This window comes from Suricata suricatta, chromosome 13 (genome assembly GCF_006229205.1).
Source record: "Suricata suricatta isolate VVHF042 chromosome 13, meerkat_22Aug2017_6uvM2_HiC, whole genome shotgun sequence".
NCBI classification, from domain to species: Eukaryota; Metazoa; Chordata; class Mammalia; order Carnivora; family Herpestidae; genus Suricata; species Suricata suricatta.
This window is the reverse complement of record NC_043712.1, coordinates 8,431,448-8,452,154: the sequence shown is the minus strand read 5'-3', so window position 1 is coordinate 8,452,154 and position 20,707 is coordinate 8,431,448. Positions and strand designations below refer to the sequence as shown.

Below are 20,707 nucleotides of genomic sequence, written 5' to 3'. Positions count from 1 at the left end.
CACACACACACACACACAGCCTCCCCTTCCCTCTGGAACATCAACGTTATCCACCTGGATACCATCCAGGCCTGGGGTGAAGGCTCACCAGGCCCCAACAGGGCAGAGCGAGAGAGAGAAAACAAACATCTCAGGTCCCAGTAGAGACGGTCTCAGGAAGAAATGCCATAACGCAGAGGAAACCTTCCAGAGACCCCGGAGTCGGTGTGACTTCCCACCCATTAGCACTTACCTTCAGTCCCTTCGGTTTGAAACCATCTCTCTTTCCTGAAAAATAGCCTCTCTGCTTTTATTTCCAAACTTCAAAGATGACTTTTGAAAGAAAGTTTTCCAGTGAAATTCCAAAGGTTTTACACATGTGTGAAAGGAGGGGTCTGGCTGTTAAAACGTGTTTGCTCTGCCCCGTGGTCCCCTTGACCGCAAGTGCCCTGCAGCTGCCTCCACTTTGTTCTCTTCACTATTCTACCAGCTCGCCCCACCACCCCCATGCAGGAGGCTGCTCCAGCCTCTCCCCTTCAGCCCCTCCGAGTCTTATTTGGTAGCACCTGGAGGGGAAAAATTGGCCTTTAATCCCCCCCCCCCTCAATCACTGGAGGAAAGCAGGTCTGCAGCAGCGCCCGTGAACCCCAGTCTAACTGGAGATCACTGTGGTCACGGCCAAAGAAATTTCCCAGTCCCAGGTAAAGATAAGCCTGCAGTGGCTGGCGGTGTGGCCATGGTTTTAGCCTCTGCATGTCCTCAGTCCCACAAAAAACCCAACTGAATGATTAGGATGCGGGGAATTTTTGAACCTCAAATGCACGGTGTTACGGTTTTGCGGTCATGGGTGATTCTAGAATAATAAACTTCGATAGGTCATCTTGAACGTCTCTTCCTACTACAATAAGTAGACCATAAATGTTTTCATAAAATAATTCCCCACAATATTCCCAAGTGTCCCAATTTAAAAACCGTTCTTCGGCACATAAGTCTCTCACGAAATGTAGGAACGTAAAAGTGAAACATTTGGGTGAGCCTTGAGAACTAATGATTCTATAAATAAAAACTGACGTCATTTATAAAGTTATTTAAATAAATGTTGTCACTAAAATTTCCTCGGTATATGACATCACTGTTAATAATAATTTTAACTGTGAGTTCTGTTTATATAGAAAAGAACTGGGCCGGGACCCAAGGTTTTTCCAAGCGGGCCGTCGGTGTGCTGGGCCGAGGCTCCCACTTTTGCCCCCGCCCCCCACCTCAGGATGTTCAAAATGTTGGCAGGAACCTTGCTGAATATAGACAGTGTCAGAACCAGGAAGGAAACGGATCAGCTCTGTCCGGGCCACCTCGCCTCCGTCTGAGAAGGCTTTGCTTCCCGCAGGGGCCGGTGTGCTCCGCATCCACCGCCGGTGCTGGCCAGCCACCAGGCTTAAAGCCGTGTCAGTGGTGGTTTCATCAGCGGCTTCCTTTCGGGCCACTCCGTCCAGAGTCCCCTCCCTCCCTCCCTTCCTCTCCTCCTTCCCTCCCTTCCTGCCTCTCCCTCCCTCCCTCCCCACTTCCATACCTCAGCAGTCCACACTCTCCCCTCTGCCCTTCATTTTCTTCCTCCTTGCTCACACCCTCTTCCCTTCCATCACCAGCACGTGCCTCCTTGGTGGAGCCCATTTTGGAAAGAAAGAACCCATCACCTCCAGAAAGCTACCGGTTTTGCAGGAGAAAGGCAGAGAGCAGCCCAGCTGGGCTGAACGTCAGGTGCCGGGTGTCTGTCCAGCTGATGCGCTGGCCGAACGCCCCACACTGGGAATTGCACTTTGTACTTCAGCAAAATGATGGGGTGTCTCATGTCAGGACCTTCTGGACTCCCACCACTAGCAGGTGCTGCGAATGTTGCATTCTCGGGTACCAGGGCAGAGCCCGCGGCAGGGGTAAGGACACAGCCCCCTCTGTGTGCACCTCTCTGTGTTTTTATCACACCTCAGATGGCCCCCGGGGGACGTCCTGGAGACACAGGAGTGTCACATCTCCTTCTAGACAAAAGGCGGGCTAGAGCAGCTCCTGTGGCCGCGGGCCGTTTGGGGTTTTACAGGCAGGGCATCTAAAGCCGCCTGGTGTTTTCTCATCATTAGGTGAACACGGAGTCACAGTTTGGTGTTTGTCCAACAGCCTGGCCGGAATCGAGCTGAGCGCTTGGCCGTCAGCAGGCTGGCCCCTCTCTCCACCAAAAACTAAACAAGAAAAACAAGCCAAAAAAAAAAAAGTGTGCTTTCAAGGTGTGCGTGCCAAAGACAATTTGGAAACTCTTTCATTATAAAGACTGAGCAGACTATTAATGGCACTTACCCTTCGCCCCCCCCGGACCCCCACACCAGCAGCCCCGAACGTTCTGTTCACTGCGAGGCAGCCTTTAACTTTGGCTTCTGGGGTCCCTTCCAGGCCTCTGCTCAGATGGTTTTTCCATTGACCCAGTAAATGATGACGCAGCCGGCAGGAGGCCTATACTCAACGCCGGCCTCTGTTACTGGCCCACTGGGCCGCACGGAGCAGCCCATAAACCTCTCTGAGCTCTGGTGTTGTCATGGCGATGCTGGGTCAGGGTCCACCTCAGGGGCGCAGGGGAGAAGCCAGTGTAAAGGAGGTACTGGGTGTGCTTCCAGAAGGGCAGTTCCCCTGCCGGTCTCCACCTGCGGCCCTTCCGACTTGGGGAGTGAGAGTTCTCTGGTTTCTCAGCTGCCCCTCGCCCGGCCGGCGCCCTCAGTCCACACCGGCCCATGGCTTTACCGACTTGCAGGGTCTCGGCTTCCTCTTCTGGCTTGGAGTTTTTAAGTTCATGTAATATTTCCCCTTTTCTGGGGCTTTAAAGGATTTTTCAAGAACAGGTCCCTGCCTTCCCTTTAGGCCTTGCATTTCATGAGCCCCCCCCCCCCCCGCCCCATTCCTGTCTGCATCTCTTCCTCCCTGGGGCAGCTGCGGTGGCTCTGAAAAGCCTTGTGGTGGAGAAATCACTTGCGTGTGACTTTTTCAGCCATTAGGGTCCAGTACTAGCTGAAACGCATCCTTTTGTATTTTGTTCTGTTCTGACCCAAGCATCTCTTTGAAAAATTCAGGGCAGATTTTCAAGTGGCCGGAAGTCATTACCAGAGAAAGCCCAGAAAGGTTGAAGGATCCAGTACAAGTTAGAAATAGGGTCCTTAACTTCAAACTATGAAGAGCTCAATTTGAGTTAGGTAGAGAGAGGAAAAAAGAAAGCCTTCTGTCTGGATTCCAGAAAAGACCGTCACAAGCTATCTGAATGTTACCTTTTTTTCCTACTGTTGAAGGTAAAAGCCGTTCAAAACCCTAAGGACTCCAGGGCACCTGGGTGGCTCAGTCAGTTGAGTTCTGACTTCGGCTGAGGTCATGATTTCGCCATTTGTGGGTTCAGGCCCCGCGTCAGGCTCTGCGCTGACAGCACCTGGAACCTGCTTGGGATTCTGTGTCTCCCTTGCTCTCTTCCCCCTCCCCTGCTCACGCTCTCTTTCTCTCTCAAAAGCAAAAACAAAACATTAAAAATAAAGAGAAAGAAAGAAACTCTGAAGACTTCAGAAACTCGCTGCAGGTATAAAGGGGACCAAGGACCTTCCTGGGTTCCTAACATCATGTGAGTTTTAGAGGCTCAGCCCACAGACGATCTAAACAAAGAGAATCCCATGGTCGGTTCACATAATAAGTGATAAGTAATCACTTTGTGGAGGGCCTGGTTGTACTTTGGCCCTCGTATTTCTTGACGTCCTAAGTATGTAGGAGTGTCAAGAGCCTGGCCTTCTAAGCTAGACTCTGCTGGCCCGCCTCACCTCGCACAGCCATGAGACAGGGTGACCCCGTGCGCCTCTCTGGGTTGTGACACGGTCTAGCATAGTGCCTGGCATTCGCCGAGTGACCGCAGTGACCGGTGCTCCAGTACTCACGGTACTGGCCCTGCCATGGTTAGTCCTCGTGGGTAAACAGTGTCTTGCTTGTGCCTAAATCTTCCGGGCATCGTAGCCCTGAAACCTGCAATGGAAGCACTCCGGCTCCCGGCGCCGTTGCCCCGGAGTTCCTGAGCCAGAGTCTCAGGGTTTGGGGCTCGGCATTTTTCATGAGCAGCCCAGATCATTCTGACACATTTGGAATTTGAGGACCTGTGGTCTAGGGAGAAAGGGTACGTCTTCTGGATCGTGGGGGCCGGCTTTGAAGACGCCATCTTTAAAGTGCTAGCAAAGGCCAAGCTTGTCAGTGCCGGCCTACCTCCCTCCCTCGTCTGGACCGGCAGCTCTCCGGAGACATGATTGCTCTCCGGGGAGAGGGTTCCTGCGCTCAGAGCTGGTTGTCCCCGGGCCGTCTCCACAAGTGGGGGTGCCCTGCCCGAGAAGCGAGTCTCCTGCCATTTGGGTTATCTGCCTGACTTCCCCCCTTGGGGGTGCCTATCTGAAACCACTGTGTTGTTTTCCTGCCTGTGGCATCTACAGTGTCGTAGGCCCTCCCAGCTCTCTAGAGGATGCCCGGTGGCCTCTCTGAGCGGCCCCCACGATCTCCCACGTGAGCCTGTGACCGCATGGTCTCTAACCCTGGCCCACCCCCGCCCTGCTGTATGTGCTCGCAGTGGCCATGTGTTCACCGCTGGCAGGGCCGAGCAAGGCTGGGCTCCCGTCCAGGGACCGGTGCTCCCTGCATACGAGGCAGGCCCTGGGTGGAGGCAGCCCAGGGTCTCGGGTGACCGGGGCTTGAGCTCCAGCCTTGCGGCCACCTTGCTGAAAATGGCCCCGTGGAAGCCATGAGCACTCGGGCCCAAGTGTCTCCACTTGGAAAAGGAGGGCATTCCACAGAACAGGCCACCAGACTCAACTTCTGGCTTGGACCTTCCCGGGCCCTTTGATTTGTTTATCCAATCTCAATGCACCCCATCTCTGTGCAGACTACCTTGACTGTTGGGCTAGTTCCGTGCCCCAAAATCTTGGCTTTTCTCGAACTTTCTGCCACTGTGGAAGCTGCTGCTTTGCCCCACCCCCTTCCAAATCCCCTTCTGTAGGAGTTGAGAGTGACGGACAGCTGATGTCAGGGTTGAGGGGGCTCCCCCAGATCCAGGGCTGTGGTCCGGAGAGGGTTGAGAGGCTGTGCAGTGTTGTGGGAAGGGGGCAGCTCCCTGGGTTCGGTTCTGCTTCTGCATCCTGCTGTCGCGTGCACCTGGCCGGGGTGCCTCAGTGCTCTTAGCCGGAGTGCCCTCCGTAAGACTGGAGAGGGCGTGGGGGGTGAGAATAATGAGTAACAGCAATACATCACAGGATTGTCGTGAAAAACCCTCCAATACACAGAAAGCCCCCAGACCAGGGCCTGGCACGGAGTAGGAGTTCAACTAACTGAGCGGCCACCGCCACCCCTCCCCCATTTGGTATGACAGGTGCGGGATGGGGACAAGTCCCTGCTGTCCCAGGCCCCGGCATTAGATGTCCAGGTGGGTGGGAGAGCTGTTTGCTGGGATCAGGGAGACGGAAGCAGGAAGCGTGTAAGGGAAGAGAGAGGCAGTCTTTCTTCTCTCTCAGCGGAGGGCGGGAACAATGCCTCGCTGCCGCCTGTGATGTGTCCCCAGTGGACGCACGCATGTGGCCGGCAGAGAGCCCCCCGCGATTCCGCCCGCTGGCTGGCTCCCTGCTCATCGGCGACTGTGTCTATTGTCTTCGTGTCACACTGCCGTGGAGGACTTTGCATAGAGTCCCAAGTTTGTAATTAAAACAATTGAGAAACAATTTTCACTATATATACATACACACGTATATGTGTGTGTATATGTGTATAAAGAACAGCTGAACAGGACGTGTCTTTTCAGCAGATGTTGTGCTGTGAGCCATGTGGAAATATTATTTTATCATCAACCCAAAATGGTTATCTCAAGACTTGAAAGGAAAACTAAGGAACATCTTTTCTACTAACCCAGCACTTTTTTTTTGTTTGTGTGTGTGTGTGTGTGTGTGTGTGTGTGTGTGCGCGTGTGTGTGTGCGTAATATCATTTCACATTTAAAGGTGACAGCGATATCTTTAACGTTTTTCTATTGGATTAATAACGTTTAACATTCAAAGCAATAATGTGAAATGTTTTGTGAGGGTTTTAGATCGCTAGTGGAAAATTCAAGTGGGAAAAAAAGTTTAAAAAGACCACACATACAAAGTCACAGACATCGAGAGCCGTGAACTGGAGAGGGAGCCCCGGCGTGGAGGTGGTTTCCAGGGGCTTGCGGGTGTGTGAGGCTGGGGTCCCCGCCGGCCGGGCGCCGGGAGGGGCTCCGTGCTCTTGGCAGTGAGCGCTGGGAGCCCTCACCCCGTCCCCCAGCCATTCATCTCCACCCAGCAGCGGAATATGACAATGTTAGCATTTTTCATTTCCCTGACGTTACCATTAATAAAGCAATGATCCAAAAGGGGCTTTGCTGAGTCTGTTCTTTATGCTCCCATCACTCACGACTAGATAATTTCACACAGGATCGTTTTAAAATTAAATGACGATAAAAACGCTCTGCTGTTCTGTGTTCACCAGTTCATAGAAGTCTATCAAGTCATTAATGTGTCATGACAAACTGCTCGATGGATACAAGAGTAATTAATTATTTGAATAAATAACAAGTTGAACTTGGGGCTTTGAACCACAATGACATACGCATCCCATTAAGGGCGTCTTGGAACCTTTTCAGGGCATTGGTATGAAGAGTTAAAATGCAGGCCAGGGTCTTGGAAATGATGAAAAACAACTTCGTAAACACAGGGTAATATTTTACAGGGAGAAAGCCAAAATGTCACATTTCGGCGCCCACATGTTGTTGGGCGTTAAAAGTTCCCTGGCAGCGGCCATCGCAAGATCCCCCTTGATCAGTGATGATTTCAGAGAACAATTACGCAGCTTTTCATAATCACCATTAATCTCTGCATATTTTTCAAGATAATTACAGCAATTATTATTGAGATTTCTCTTTTATATGCCCATTGTGGAAACGAACAAGTACTTATTACACCGGATAGTTCAGCGAACCCTGGATTAAAATTCTTTGTCATCTCCGCGCTCGCTCTTTCAACCCGTGTTGCCTCTGAAAGTTCATCAGCTCCAGAAATTAGAGTCCTACTCGCAGGCTGTATTATTAAATTTCAAGGCTGAGCTTAGGCCGTGGTTAGAGTAGATGGCTGAATTGTTCGCTTGTGGGGCTGCTGGGTTCGGTGGGAATTACTGTCAGGTGGCAGGAGACGTCTGTGACAGGTGTAGTCAGCGACGGGTGGCAGTCTTATACCTATTTCTGTGATAGACTTACAGAGTGAACTAACAACCAATATTTAGAGAATACGTTTTTGTGACATGCCCTTTAAAGGTTAATATTAAATCTGAGATCTGGGTAATTTATGGCACTGTATTTCATAGACGTGCCAAGTTAAACGGAAGGGAGCACGCTCCCCGGGATTTCCGAGTCAAGGTGGGTGTCCACGCAGGCATCAATTCTCGGAGCTTCCCCTTCAGCTCACCGCGGTCCAGAGAGCCCGTCTGTGGGAGATGAGTTTGGGGAAGGCGATAAACTGCTTTCTAGGGAAGCCGTTTCCCGGGGCAAAGTTTCTCGAAAACTGAACGCACCGCGGTGGCGGTCCAGCATGTGCGCTCCTGCGCCCTGTCCCCAACTATAGGCACTAATTTCTAGTCTCCCGTCACCCCACGCCCTGCCGCGGGGACCGTCCCAGCCTGCCCACCTCCTCCAGATGGCAGAGGTCTGGCTGCGTGAGGGGGACGACGACCCCGCCTTGGCTTCTGACCTGCGAAGTTGAGGATTGGAGCTTTCTGGAAAGGGAGAAAAATACAAGACCTAAAAATGCCCTTTTTTCCCGTCAAACTGAGTTATGGCCTGCTTCGAATGCACGCAAGCAGCGCAGCCTTGTGTAACTTCAAGTTGGGTGTAGACTGACATCAGACTCTGCGTGGAGAGGTGTCCTATTTGGCCCGTCCCTGCCTGCCCCTGTGCCTGGTGTCTCGGAACCAGCCAGCAGCATAGGGAGGCTGAAGCCTGGGGCCACTGAGGCAGCTCTCCCACGGTGGCTGCACCTCGGGACTCCTGTCCCAGATTCCCTCCCTCCCTGCGGGTGTCCAGCCCCTGGGGCATTTGATCATAATCAAGGTCAGAAGAGCCCAGTGCGGTGGTACCAGAATGCCACCTTTTGCACCATTTTTCTCTAACCTGCAGGCAAGCTCTTCTCAAATCTTAAATAAATGTATAATGGGGTTCTACTTTTCCTGTTTGGGGGATATTCCAGCCCACTGTCCTACTGCCACACGCCTGCCACCCGCTTTCTCCCCTTCTGGATTCGTCTCCTGCCTCCATCTGTAGGTAACGTTTTCATTTCTCGGAGGAAGGTGTCCCCACCTCATCCGTCATCTGGCGGGAAGGCCGTGGACTCTCAGGATCTCCCTTCCTGCGTCAGCCCTGCCACTCACCAGCTGCGTGGCCCTGAGGCGTCCCTTCCCTCCACAGTCCAGGTCGCTTCGGCAGGGCAGGCATGGCGACACCTCACGGGGCCATTTGGAGGTTTGGGGTTTTTTTTTTTTTAATTTTTTTAAAATATTTATTTATTTTTGAGAGACAGAGACAGAGCATGAGAGGGGTGTAGAGAGAAGGAGACATTGAGTCCAAAGCAGGCTCCAGGCTCCGAGCTGTCAGCACAGAGCCCAACACGGGGCTTGAACTCATGAACCGTGAGATCATGACCTGAGCCAAAGTCAGAGGCTTAACCGACTGAGTGCCCCAGGCGCCCCATTCGGAGGTTTCAACAGTACTGTGTGCAGGTGCCCTGACACACTCTTCTTCCCCTGGACACTCCCCTGGTGCAGCGCTCTCCAGAGCACAGTGCGTCAGGAGTGCCTTCAGACATGCGGACGCCTGGGCCCTTCTCTCCTTGCCCTGTGGTCCCAGGAAAGGGAAGGGGAGGCAGCTGAGCAGAGCCTGTTACAAGGCTTTGTGAGAATCTGGCCGAGGGCTAGAGCAGTCGGCTAGCACCCAGCTGTTGCCTAGTGGGCTTGGAAATTGCATCCTCTGGGGCTTAATCCGGGCTCAGGTCACGTATTTCATACGATGATTCTGTGAGACTGAAGAATGTCCAGCAAGGAGGGAGTTAGCCCATCCAGCCCAGGGCTGCTCTAACCTAGTTGCCCCTGAGAATCACCTGGGAGCGTTGAAACCTGATACCCGGGGGCCACAGCTCAGGCCACAAATCTAGAACCTCCTGGGGGAGGACCAGCAGGTGGCATTTTTTTTTTTTTTTAAGTCGCAGATGAGCACCAGCTGAGACATCGGCCCAGCCCAGTCTCAGATGAGGACACCGAGATGTGACCGCCACACACCTGGGCCTCCTCACCGCAAGGCTGGTTTCCTTGTCACTGTCACTGGGTCAACAGACACTGTCCCCTTCTAAGAGCACCCAGTCAGGATGTTCATGACGTTGGTGTGACCCACCTGGGATGCCCTGCTCGTGGTGCTGTCCGCCGGGTTTCTCTACCGTAAAATTCCTGTTCTTCCTTTCATGGCTAACAGGTCACTAGTGGGAGATCTCTGAGGGCCGTGTGAACAGCTCACTCCTCACCAGATCACCCACTGATTTTTGTAACTCCATCATCCCTTCAGTAGAACTTGGCATTTTATTGGGAGGAAGTGCTTCCCCGTCTCCCCAGTTGATGCGTGCTGGTGCGCACTGGTGGGTTCTTACTCATCCGTATCCTTATCTTGACACTCAAATTGTTCCATATGAGCCAGCGGGACCCCCTCCACGCTGGCTCCCGGGTCCTTCTGCTAGCTTCCCATGATTCTTTGCGGATGTCTTCCTTTCAGGTGCAGCAACATGGCCGAGGCTTGTCCCTTCCCTGCCTCCCTTCCATCAGCCGTTTCTCCACAAAGAGCCTGTTTCTTCCAGAGAACACTAGAACCCAAAGTCTGGGCACTAGGTGTGCTCACGGCTTCTGGGCTCTCAGCAGATAGAACTACACGTATAGTTGTGTATGTTTGAGTCTGTGTCCGTGCATATAAATGCACGTGTATAAACACATATGTAACCACGTATGTTTATGTATCTGTATCTGCTTATTCACACCAAGCTCATGCGGACCCCTCCAGATCTGACCCAGCGCCACAGAGCACATTCTGCCCCTTGGCCGGCTTCTCTTCCTCAGCACGAGGGTCCGATGTTAGCGCTCCTCGGTCCCCTGCCCTGGGCCTGCCTTCTTCTCACTGTGTGTTTCCCAGAACGCCTCGTCTTCTCCTGTGCCTCCGTCACCAGCAGGCTGGACCCCCGGAGCCTCCCAGCCCTCACTTCTGAATCTCCTTCCGCCTGTGTGGTCCTTACCGACCCATCTTGCATCTTGCTCGTGATGTCCCAACCATGTTGGCCAGTTTCTCCCCTGGGCTGTCTCACAAGCTTCTCAAACCCAACACAGCCCAAAGGGACCCCACCAGCTTACCCCGCACTCCTCCCCCAGTCCTGAGACCCCCCCCCAACCCCGTTCGCCCCATGGCCGAGCCGGAACCTCGGGGTTGCCCTCGCCTCCTCCCCCTGCTCCTCCCCCTGTCACTGCCACAGCCAGTTCCCAAGTCTCATGGTCCTGTGTCTGAACACCTCTCAGTCTGTCCCCACTTCTCCGTCTTACTGTCACAGTCCTGGACGCCACACCGGCCCCCCGCACCCGGTTTCCTGGCAGAACCTCCCCTGCCCCCAGCCTCGTACCCTCTAATCCATGCTCCTCTCCACAGCCAAGAGACACTCCTAGAATATAAGCATGACCCTGCCTCTCTCCAGCTTCCAGAACCCTTCAGTGGCTCCCCAGGGACCTCACGGTGACATGCAGGCCACTTAAAATGGCAGTCAGGCCTCCTTATGAGCTGCTCATTGATTGCCTCTCCACTCTTCTATCCAAAGACTGAGCTACGTCTAGCTACCAGCATGGGAGCTCAGGCATCCTCTGCCGGGATACTGTTTTTATGCAAAGCATAGACACATACAGAGTTGTCTATTTCTTCTGTAAATGTAAACAGGCTGGAGGACCCCATGAGCTGCGCACAGACCACGTGCAGGGCCTGCTCTGGGGAGGGTCTGGGATCGGGGCTCTGGACTCAAGGGGCGCTTTAACGTAGCTATGCTTTTGGAACTGTGTGTTTAGAAAATGGATTCATTCGGGGTGCCTGGGTGGTGCGTGCAGTTGGTGAAACATCTGACTGTGATCAGATTGTCATCGGCTCAGGTTGCGATCTAGGTTTGTGGGACCGAGCCCCGCGTGGGGCCCTCGCTGAGTGTGGAGGCTGCTTAAGATTCTCTCTCTGCCCCTTCCCTCTGCCACTTGCTCGCCTGCGAGTGCACTGTCTAGGGGGAAAAATGTATTCCTTTATTGAGGGGGTTAAAAAATACAGCCTAAAAAACTACAGGTCTTGCTCGTCTCCCTGTGGGCTTACATCCCAGTAAACCCATCGCAGGTTGAAAATGCACTTACTCCACCTGCTCTACAAGCATCGGAGCCGAGCCTACCTTAGACGTGCCCAGAACACTTACAGTGGCCTACAGTTGGGGAAAACAATCTAACAAACCTATTATATGCTGCTCAAGTGTTGGCTATTGAACACTGTACTGAAAGTGACAGGATGGCCATTTGGGGACAGCGTGGCCATCAGCTCGTGGGCTGCCTGGGACCTGCTGCCGCCTTGCATCACAAGAGGGGCTCATTCTGCGCATTGGTAGCTCAGGGCGGGATCAAAACTCAAAATTCGAAGTAGGGCTCCCACTCAGTTTGTGTCGCTTTGCACCATCGTAAAGTCGAACACTCGTAAGTGGAACCGTCTTAGGTCGGGATCAGTTGGTCTTGAGAAGATGAGGTGGCGTGCACATTCCTCCCACACGGCCGAGCCCTGCCAGCAGCCGGCCGCCCCTGACCTTCAGGCCCTAGGCTGTTAGAGGCCAGGCCTGTCCCACACCCACACTTCACCTCCATCCACAACTCGCTGTAGACTGAATGGCTTGTTGAGACCATGCCCGTGTTCCAGGGGAGCATGGTCGCTCTGGGGCCAGCAGCCCTTCCCTGGCCCTCTGTCTGCTTCTTCCTCCGCCTCTGCAAGGTTATGCTCAGGCTCACTTAGGAGCCTCTGTGCCATGCTGTGGACATTGACCCTGTAGTCCTCAACAACCAAGGAGCCTTCTTGCTCGCGTGAAAAAGTGTCACTTAGCTGGATTTTATCTTTACCTTGAGCAAAATCCAGTCATTCTCTGGCCCAAGCCACTATATACTCATGAAATTTTAAAAAGTGTTTCTGGGGGCACCTGGGTGGCTCCGTTCGTTGAGCGTTGACTCTTGGTTTCAGCTCAGGTCATGATCTCGTGGTTTGTGGGTTGGATCCCCACCCCCCAATCAGTTTCCATGCTGGCAGTGCAGAGCCTGCTTGGGATTCTCTCTCCCTCTCTCTCTGCCCGCTCCTCCCCCACTCGCTCTCTCTATCTTCTCAAAACAGATAAAAAATAGATAAATAAAAAACTACAAAGCATTTCTGCAGCAGAGGGAGGACGATGTTCTTGGTGACAGGCCTGGAGTTTCCTGTGGCCGTGGAGCGTGTGGTCGCCGCGTGTGGCCCAGCCTCTCTGGACTCCTGTCCTCTCCGCCCCCCTCTGCTCTGACCCCCGCTCCTGGGCCCCCAGGGGCCGCTCTGGAAGGGGAGGGGGCGGTCAGAGAGCTCTCGGTTCCCTCTCAGGGACGTGGAGAGATGAAGGGGAACACAAGACTAAAGGGACCCTCACTGGCAGGTGTTCTGTGAGGGGGATGGGGGGGCTTCCTAGTTGCCCCCACTGGGTAGAACCTCAGAGAATATTCATTTGTTGGGTGAAGCCACCTTTATCTTGAATGTGGTATTTCTGATGGCCCTGGCAAATTAACCTCCTGGGACCCAGGGGCAGTTTTCTCTACTTTGCTTTTGGAGCTCTTTCCTGGGGGACCTTACGCAGCCTGGGCCCAGCTTGGGCCTTGCTGCTACTTGAGCTTGACCTGTAACACCTGAGATGGCAGACGCCAGGGAGAGCCATGGTCAGGGGGTGGGGAGCCCTGCTTCTGCACCTCCAGAAGCCTCGGGACTGGGACTCACAGCCCACAGGTTACAGAACATAATGCAGCTGCACTTAACGTTTTGATGTAAAAGCAGGTCAAAAATCAGAAAGGTCTGCTTTCTTGGAAGGGCATCCTCCCCAGCCACAGTGGCCGTGATGGTCATAATGACCATTACTGAGCAGGTACTTTGGGCCCAGGGCCTTATGTTTATCTCCTTTAAACATCACAGTGATCGGGGATGATTCTTTCCTTCTACAGTTGAGGAAAGAGAGGCACAGAGAGATTAAACCCTTGTGCTGCATCAGAGGAGGACCCGGCTGGATCGGGCCCCTGCAGAGCCAGGGGCTGCTGGGTATCTGCAGATCCGTGGTAACCACAGTGTGCCCAGTGCCCACCCTCTGCCCCCTGCAGGGGAGTGCCGTTAGTCTTCTGCGACAGGTGCAAGTCCGACTCGGGTCCAGCGACTTGCCCAAGGTCCCACAGCCAGCACATGGCTGAGCCCGGCTCGGGACTCGCACGCCTGACTCTGGCTCACACCCCCTCCTCCCTCAGGAGGTCACGGTGGCCAATAAGTCAGTTCTTTCAGCTTATGAATAACTGGCAAAACAAATTGCTGTAGGGAAGCGGTTGGCCTTGTGTGGACTCCCTTGGAATGTCCCTGAGCAGACAGTCCTGGAGGGGTCTACAGGTCGCTCCCAAGGAATATCCCCAAAGCGAAATCACCAAGGAAGCTGACAGGCGTGGTGTTCCGGTCTGCAGATGAATCCTGAGGACCAGCCGTTGAGGTCTTGAGGTGTTGCCATCTTTCCCATCACAAACTGAAGGACTCCCGAAGCCAGAGGAGAGGAGAGAAGAACGGTGTCAGGTTGCTGATTACTTAACACGCAGGTGCCCGGGGTTAAAGGCCTCCCACCATCTTAGCTGCACTTAACTTCATTCCGAAAATGACGGCCTGCCCATCAGCCACCTCGTCCAGCATCGCCTGTGTGAGCACTTCCGAGCTGTGGGGACTCCAGGTCACGTAACACGGCTTTACCTATAAGCAGCTGATACTTGAGATGCTGGGAATGGAGTCTTTTCCTTTTACAGAACATTTTTTTACCCCATGATTTTAGGACTGTTTGTCAAGCACGTTGAAATTAACCCGTGTGTTGATTGGCGCACTTCCTGGGTGAGATGTGCGGGAGGGAAGGGGCGGGGTGGGGTGGGCAGCCCTGAGCAGCTGTGGGTCTCCCAAGGCAGTGGGGCGGCTCTGGGTCGGGAGCCCTTGCGTACCGCCCGCCAAAGTCCGATGCTGTGTGTTTGGAGGAGAGAATCGAGGGTCGGCTTTGAGGGAGCACCTCCCCGAGGAAGGTGATGGTCTCTGTGCGAAGGGAAGGTCCGAGGACGCTAACCCTGTCCCAGCCCCAGGTAGAGTTCCTGCCGAGTCCTAGCAAGGCTGGCTGTGCAAGGCAGGAGTCCGATTCCACGTCCAAACAAATACAGCGTGCAGCTTGGACTAGTTCCCCCGGGAATAGCGGAGTCAGGTATTCGGGTCACTTGGGGGAAAAATAAATCCCCCCTTCTCCTGCTTTAAAATAGGGGGTGGTATTAATACATAGCAGATTAGAGCTTTATTTGTTTAAACCTTGCAGATTCTGTAAGCATTCACAATCCTCTTGACTTGTAGTGCCTGATTGTAAAGAGAACAGTTGAATGAGCTCATTGTTTCCCGGTTTTTTTTCTTTAATGTATTTTACAAACACTCCGGTGACAGGGCTGACATGCTGATTTCTATGTACTCGCACTTCAGTCTGGGATTACAGCATTAATAACAGAGTTCCGTGCATCATGCCATTTTTAAGCATGATCGTTATGATAAAGGGCATATACTTAATTACAGGCCTGCTTAATTACAGCTCTGTTGAAGCTCGTTTGTTTAGGAGAATGCTAATTGCACCACGGAGCCCGCGGCAGAGCCTGGCTTTCGTGCGCGGCGCCGCTCCGTGCCGGGGAGCAGCATTTTGTTAAAACTGCCACCAAAAATAAAATTAAAAAAAGAAGAGGAAGAAAACACGGTCCCATTACTAAAAGGAAGCCTGCCCAAGCACATGGCCTTAGGTCCGGGCGTAAGCTACCATTTGCGGGCCAGAGCCCTCGCGTCTCTTGTGACTGCGGTCCTTGTCACCCTCACACGGCCTCTTGCGAGAGCGGCCTCTTTCCCCCCATCTCACAGACAGGGTAGCTGAGGCTCAGCGTGGTGGGCAACCTGCTGGGCCACATGTCCACACCTGCTGGGTTGGAGGTGAGGCCCAGGCTGTTGACCCGCCAGGCCCCCCTCCCACCACTGCCCCTGCAGTGTTACGGGCGTGGTTAGCTGGACTGGGTGCTGGACTCCTGGCTCCTGACTGCCCTCAGCCTCACCTTCCTTTTTTTTTTTTTTTTTAATTTTTTAATTGTTTATTTTTGAGAGAGAGAGACAGGGAGACAGGGAATCTGAAACAGGCATCAGCGCAGAGCCCGATGTGGGGCTCGAACTCATGAAACGAAAGATCATGACCTGAGCTGAAGTCAGATGCTCAGCAGACTGAGCCGCTGAGCGCGCCGCGGCTTCCTTGAGTAGAATTTGCAGGCGATCGCGTTGCTGCGGGTTCACCACCTAGCACGCAGCCCGTGGATGTGGGGGTTCCTGTCCTCTTGCCTCGTTGGTAGAGCTGAGCCTGGGAGCAGTTCTGCTGCGTCTGAGGTTTGGTGCTGGGTGGGGAAGGGGCTTTGTCATGTCGCTGGGAGCCAAGGGGCCTGGAGAGGGGACTGCCGTGTGCCTGCAAGGAAAGAACAGGCGCTGTCCCTGCTTCTGGGTTGTGCCCGTGGACCAGCCAGCCGGTGTCCGTCTGAGATCGCCCACACAGACCCCGGCTGCCTGGGAGGGCGCCCTGGGAGAGGAAGAGACTCCCGGATCCGTGGCTCTGTGACAGCGGGGACCCCTTGCTCACAGCTCTCCCTCCAGCGGTCCCGTGCGTGTCTCCGAGTAGACTCAGCAAAGACTGAACGAGTGGCCCGGTCTCTGAGCACTAAAGAAAAGTGAAGACCAAACCCTGGCTTCAGCGAGGGGAGAAAGAAAGGAAGGAAGGAAGTTAACGTGGCTCCCCCATGAGAAGCCGGGATGGAGATGATTTATGAACACTCTTTCGGAACACATGAAAAATGTGCGCCGTTGATTTTAAGAATTATGTTTGGCAAATCTCTAGGTATTTTAAAATATGGAATGGCTGCCCAGATAAAAAGTAGAATTGGATGTTATGGAATTAGAAGGGGATTCAGCAGTCCCACAGATCAGCTTTCTACCCAGCACACAAAATCTCTCCCTCACCCCCCACCGGCACTTGGCCTCTGCCTGGACCCTGCTGAGCCAGCTCTGCCGCCCCTCCTTCTCGTCCATGCCCCGTCCCACGAGCCCGCGCCCTGTGGCAGCTCTGAAAATATGTGCAGACATTTGATGATGATCAGCTTCAGGTCTCCTCTGGACCAGGAGCCCCATCTTTCTGCACTTCCCCCTGTGCTGGCACAGTGCTGGGCTCTGGATGGCAAACAACAGTGGACAGCGTGCCGCCTTCCGGGAGCATCAGGCCTGATGGTGTCCTCCCCTCTCCTCGTGTGGTCTGACTTGAGGGCCCTCACTATCCTGGGACTCCTTGTCGGCCACCTGGAAGGGCCCCTTGAGGGATCGGTCCCCACACTGAAGTCACACTCAAGCACAGAGCAGACCAGGATGGCGGTGCCCTCACCCAGCGCCAGGACTGGCGCACCGTGACTTACCATGGCACCCCTCCCACCCAGTTAAACGTGAGATCACATGACTGACTTGTTCAGCTACAAACAAGTCTCTTTTCCTATCTTCTGTTGTTATTCCATATGTCTTTCAGCCCATCTGATAGACTTGAGATTTTTAGACCTAAAGTACAGGACTTAACTGGCATTGACCTTTCCTAAATTCCGTCGTTGAATTTAGCCCAGGATCCCAGTTTTTTGAGATCTTTCTTGGATTTCTCTCTGTTACCCAGTGTATAGACTGTCCTCCCAGACCTCCCCATCAGCCACGTCCTAGGTAAGCCTACTATGCGTGTCTTCCCCGAGCTAACTGATAACTCCGTGGGCACCCTCCAGAGAGGCCAAGTACTTTGCTAAAACCCACATTCTTTCAGTCTACTCTAATCTTTGATATGCTGGATTTGTTTAAATAAATGAAATTCGGCTGGCAGACTGTTTAGCAAAGTTTTAGTGGCTCCACTCATGGCGAGACCATCCTTTTCTTTTCACCAGTTCCATCCGGGACCTTCAGCCCACAGGATCCTATTGACCTGCTTTCCGTTTCCTACAACCCTGTTAAAGTCTGTTTTCTAGAACATGAGAACCATCAGCTGTGCCCGTCTTTCTATCTTAAACTCTAAAGTAGAAATTTATCCCAAAGTTCCCATCTCTCTCTCCCTTAACCAAGCAGCCCCCTGTGGTGGTCAGACTGGGTCTAAGTGGCCCTCCCCACCATCTCCTCTGCCACCGAGTCCGTCAGGAGGGCACCGGCCATGGGCTGAGCCAGGCCAGCACAGCTCTGACAGCCACTGCTGCCTCTTCTCACACAGTTTCGGGGTGCCTCTTCCCTTTCTTCTCTCCACAGGGGCTGCCTTTAGTGTGGCCTCATAACGATGTCGCCTCTGGTCTTCTGCCTTTAGTCTCCTCAAGAAATTCACTCTGTGAAGCCTAATTGAGGACCAGAAGCTTGTGCCCTCATCAAACACCTTGATGTTCACGTGGGGGGCTGGCCCTTGGCCCCAACAAATCCTCTGCCCTCCACCCCGTTCTCCAGATCTGGGAGTAAGGTCTCCACCTGGGGAAAGGTGGCGGGGCGTGGGGGGCGGGGAGAGCCTGACGGTGAACAGGAGGTGCCTCTGAATGAAACGCCCCTCCCGGCAGCACCAGCTCGGAGACCCACCCTCTTCCTCTAGTCTGTCTCAGAAGCTCAGACCGGGCCTTTTGGAAATGCTGTGCGTGTGCGCGTGTGCCTGCCTTCCCTCCACCGTCCTAACCCTCAAGGCAGGAACTGGACATTCCAGGAGGCCAGGCCACCATGGTCCAGAAAGCCAGTCTTCTCTTTCTAGATCTTTCTTTTCAAAGACATGACCATCTGTTGGAAGAGAGATAAAAACACACTCCTGGGGGGAATAGAGGGAAAGTGCTGAGTGCTGGGGGAGGACTGGGGGGGGGGGAGTGCTTGGGAACAAGAGACAGGTGGCTGCTGCTCAACATTGTGAATGGACCAGATGCCGCTGACTGTTGCCGCTAAAATGATTAATTTTATATTACGTGAATTTCGCCTCAACGAAATTTACTGAATTTTTACTAATGTGCTAAAAAAATTTTTTAAAGCCAAATAATCTTCCTCCCTGCGTAAATCTTCCCAGTTCCTAGAGGGGATCCCCGGACTTCTTCCAGACACTCATAACTTTCATCCCACCAACCAGCAGGGGCTTAGGTATGTGCCCCGGGCCGGAGCCCCCACCCACAGGGCTGCGGCGTGGACCAGGCACCGAGCCCCTCCAGTCCTGCCCTGTGCCAGGGACGTGGGGATGCACAGGGGACTCACACGTGGACTGCCAGGAGAGGAGACGTGGCCCTGGCCGGGTCCCCTGGGAGGAGGGGGAGCACCTCTGGGAAGGCTCACCATGGGGGGAAGGGGGGCCACTCAGAAGGGCAGCCAGGGGCCAACATGAGAGGGGAGGGGAGAGGGAATTCTGTGCCAGTGAGGACCCCCACCTTGGGAATCCTCCTGTTTGGGGAGCTGATGTGGATGGCCAGCCGGGGACCTCCCTACCTCGCCCCTGCTCCCACTGCTGCCCTGGCCACCCTCCTTTCTGGGGGTGATCAGGCCATTGCAGGTCACCCCATCTCCTCTTCAGAACATACGTTCTTACTAAACACATGAACCTTCCGAGGCAAGCACTGTCAGCAGCGCGGGCAAGTCTTGACCTCTGTGCCCAGAACCCCCCACACGCTAACACGGTCTTAGCACGGAAAGCCTAGTGAATGAATGGTCGGGGCCTCTCAGCTTGGGGGGGCTCACCAGACTGTGTGAGCGCGCTTCTGCGCGGGGTGCGTGGGGCGGGCAGGGGGCGCTCGGCCGTGGACCCCACTGTCTGACAGGCGGAAAGAAACGGAAACAGGTGTGTGTGTGCGTGTGTGTGTGCACGCACAGACGTACGTACAGAGAGCAGCGTGACGTGGCCCTGGCAGGGAGCAGTGGGCTTGGGGAATTTAAAGGAGAAGCAAAGCAGACCGTGGCTTTCTCCTTGACTTGGGATGGCCGGCCGGAAGCAGGGCTCCGCACCGCCAGCGAGCAGGCACTGGGGAGGGGCGGGTCTGACTGAGCTATCCTCGCACACGCCCGCTTCCTGGCCAGCGTCTGATCAGGAGGAGCAGGTGGAGGGCCCACCGGACACTTAGGGGGAGCGTGATAATGGTCGTCAAAACCTTGAAAGGCCCTGGTCCGGAAGAGGCAGAGATCTCAAATTCCATTTGTACCTAATGGAAGGGCTAGAGGACTTGAGTCACTGCCTGCTGCCCATGTGCCCTCAGCAGTGCCCACCCGTCTCCGTGGCACTGGGGAGGGGGCTGGGGGTCAGAGGTCAGAGAACCATGGGGGTGAACCTTGGCTCAGGGCCGAAGTTGGGGAGATGGTGGTATTTGCTGGGTGTGAGGGTCGTGGCCTCTTCTTAGATCTTGGGTGGGACCCCGTCCTGTCCCTCTCTAGAGAGTATGTGGCCTTTCAAGGGTCATATGCTTTCCCAGCAATATGCAAGCACATATGTGCCCCGAAGTCACCTGTCACGTCTAAATATGTGACATACTGTGTGAGATTACTGTGGGCTTCTTCCCATCACCCCTTTCTGGGGGCAATGTCACATCGTTCCTGGCCCTTAGCCAGAGCTCCTACAAGCAACCCCAGTGGCATGTGGGAGGCCCCACTGTGGGAGGAGCACCCCCAACCGTGGATGTCTCTGAGCTCAGGGGATGGGGGGGGTCAGGCCTTGGACAGCAAGCGACCTTAGAAGGAAAGTCACCAGCAGCCAGGGCCAGCTCACAGAGCACAGCTCTGTCCCCTCCCCACCTGCCTGTGCCTCTCTTCCTGCCGCCAGTCCCTACCCGCTCCATGGCGTGGCTTCTGCTGCTTACAGATCAGAGGCCTGACTCCCAGGAGGCCTCTAGACCCTTCTCTGCCCCCACAGCTCTGGTCTGCATTTCTTTGTGGAGCTCCAGGGACATGCACGGCGTGGGCCTTCCCTCTTGGGGGTGTGCCCTGGGTGCAGGGGCCGTACCTGTGCCCACGTCCCCCCAGGCCCCGCACACCTGCGCCCACGTCGGCTTGTACTTTGTCAGCATCTCGAGTCCCTGAACATGACAGTGTCTGCAATGCCATGTCCTCTGTTCTTTTACAGCGATGGATGGTGTGCCTTTTATGATTTCAGAGAAGTTTTCTTGTGTTCCAGAAAGTGTAAGTGTTCTGCACGATCGCCCTTCCCCCTGCCACCCCCAGCCTGCACTCCCTCTGCTCCTCACGCAGGGCCCCAAGCGGGCCTCACGACACCACC

The 20,707-nt window shown here is 54.3% G+C and overlaps 1 protein-coding gene across 1 annotated transcript in view; it reads left to right on the top strand.

Moving 5' to 3' along the window:
* MVB12B (multivesicular body subunit 12B) overlaps positions 1-20,707 on the top strand; it is a 168,775-nt gene that overhangs the window by 125,171 nt on the left and 22,897 nt on the right. The window contains exon 8 of the mRNA XM_029921021.1: positions 20,555-20,610. Coding sequence (XP_029776881.1) covers positions 20,555-20,610 — 56 coding nt within the window. The remainder of the gene's footprint in view (positions 1-20,554; positions 20,611-20,707) is intronic.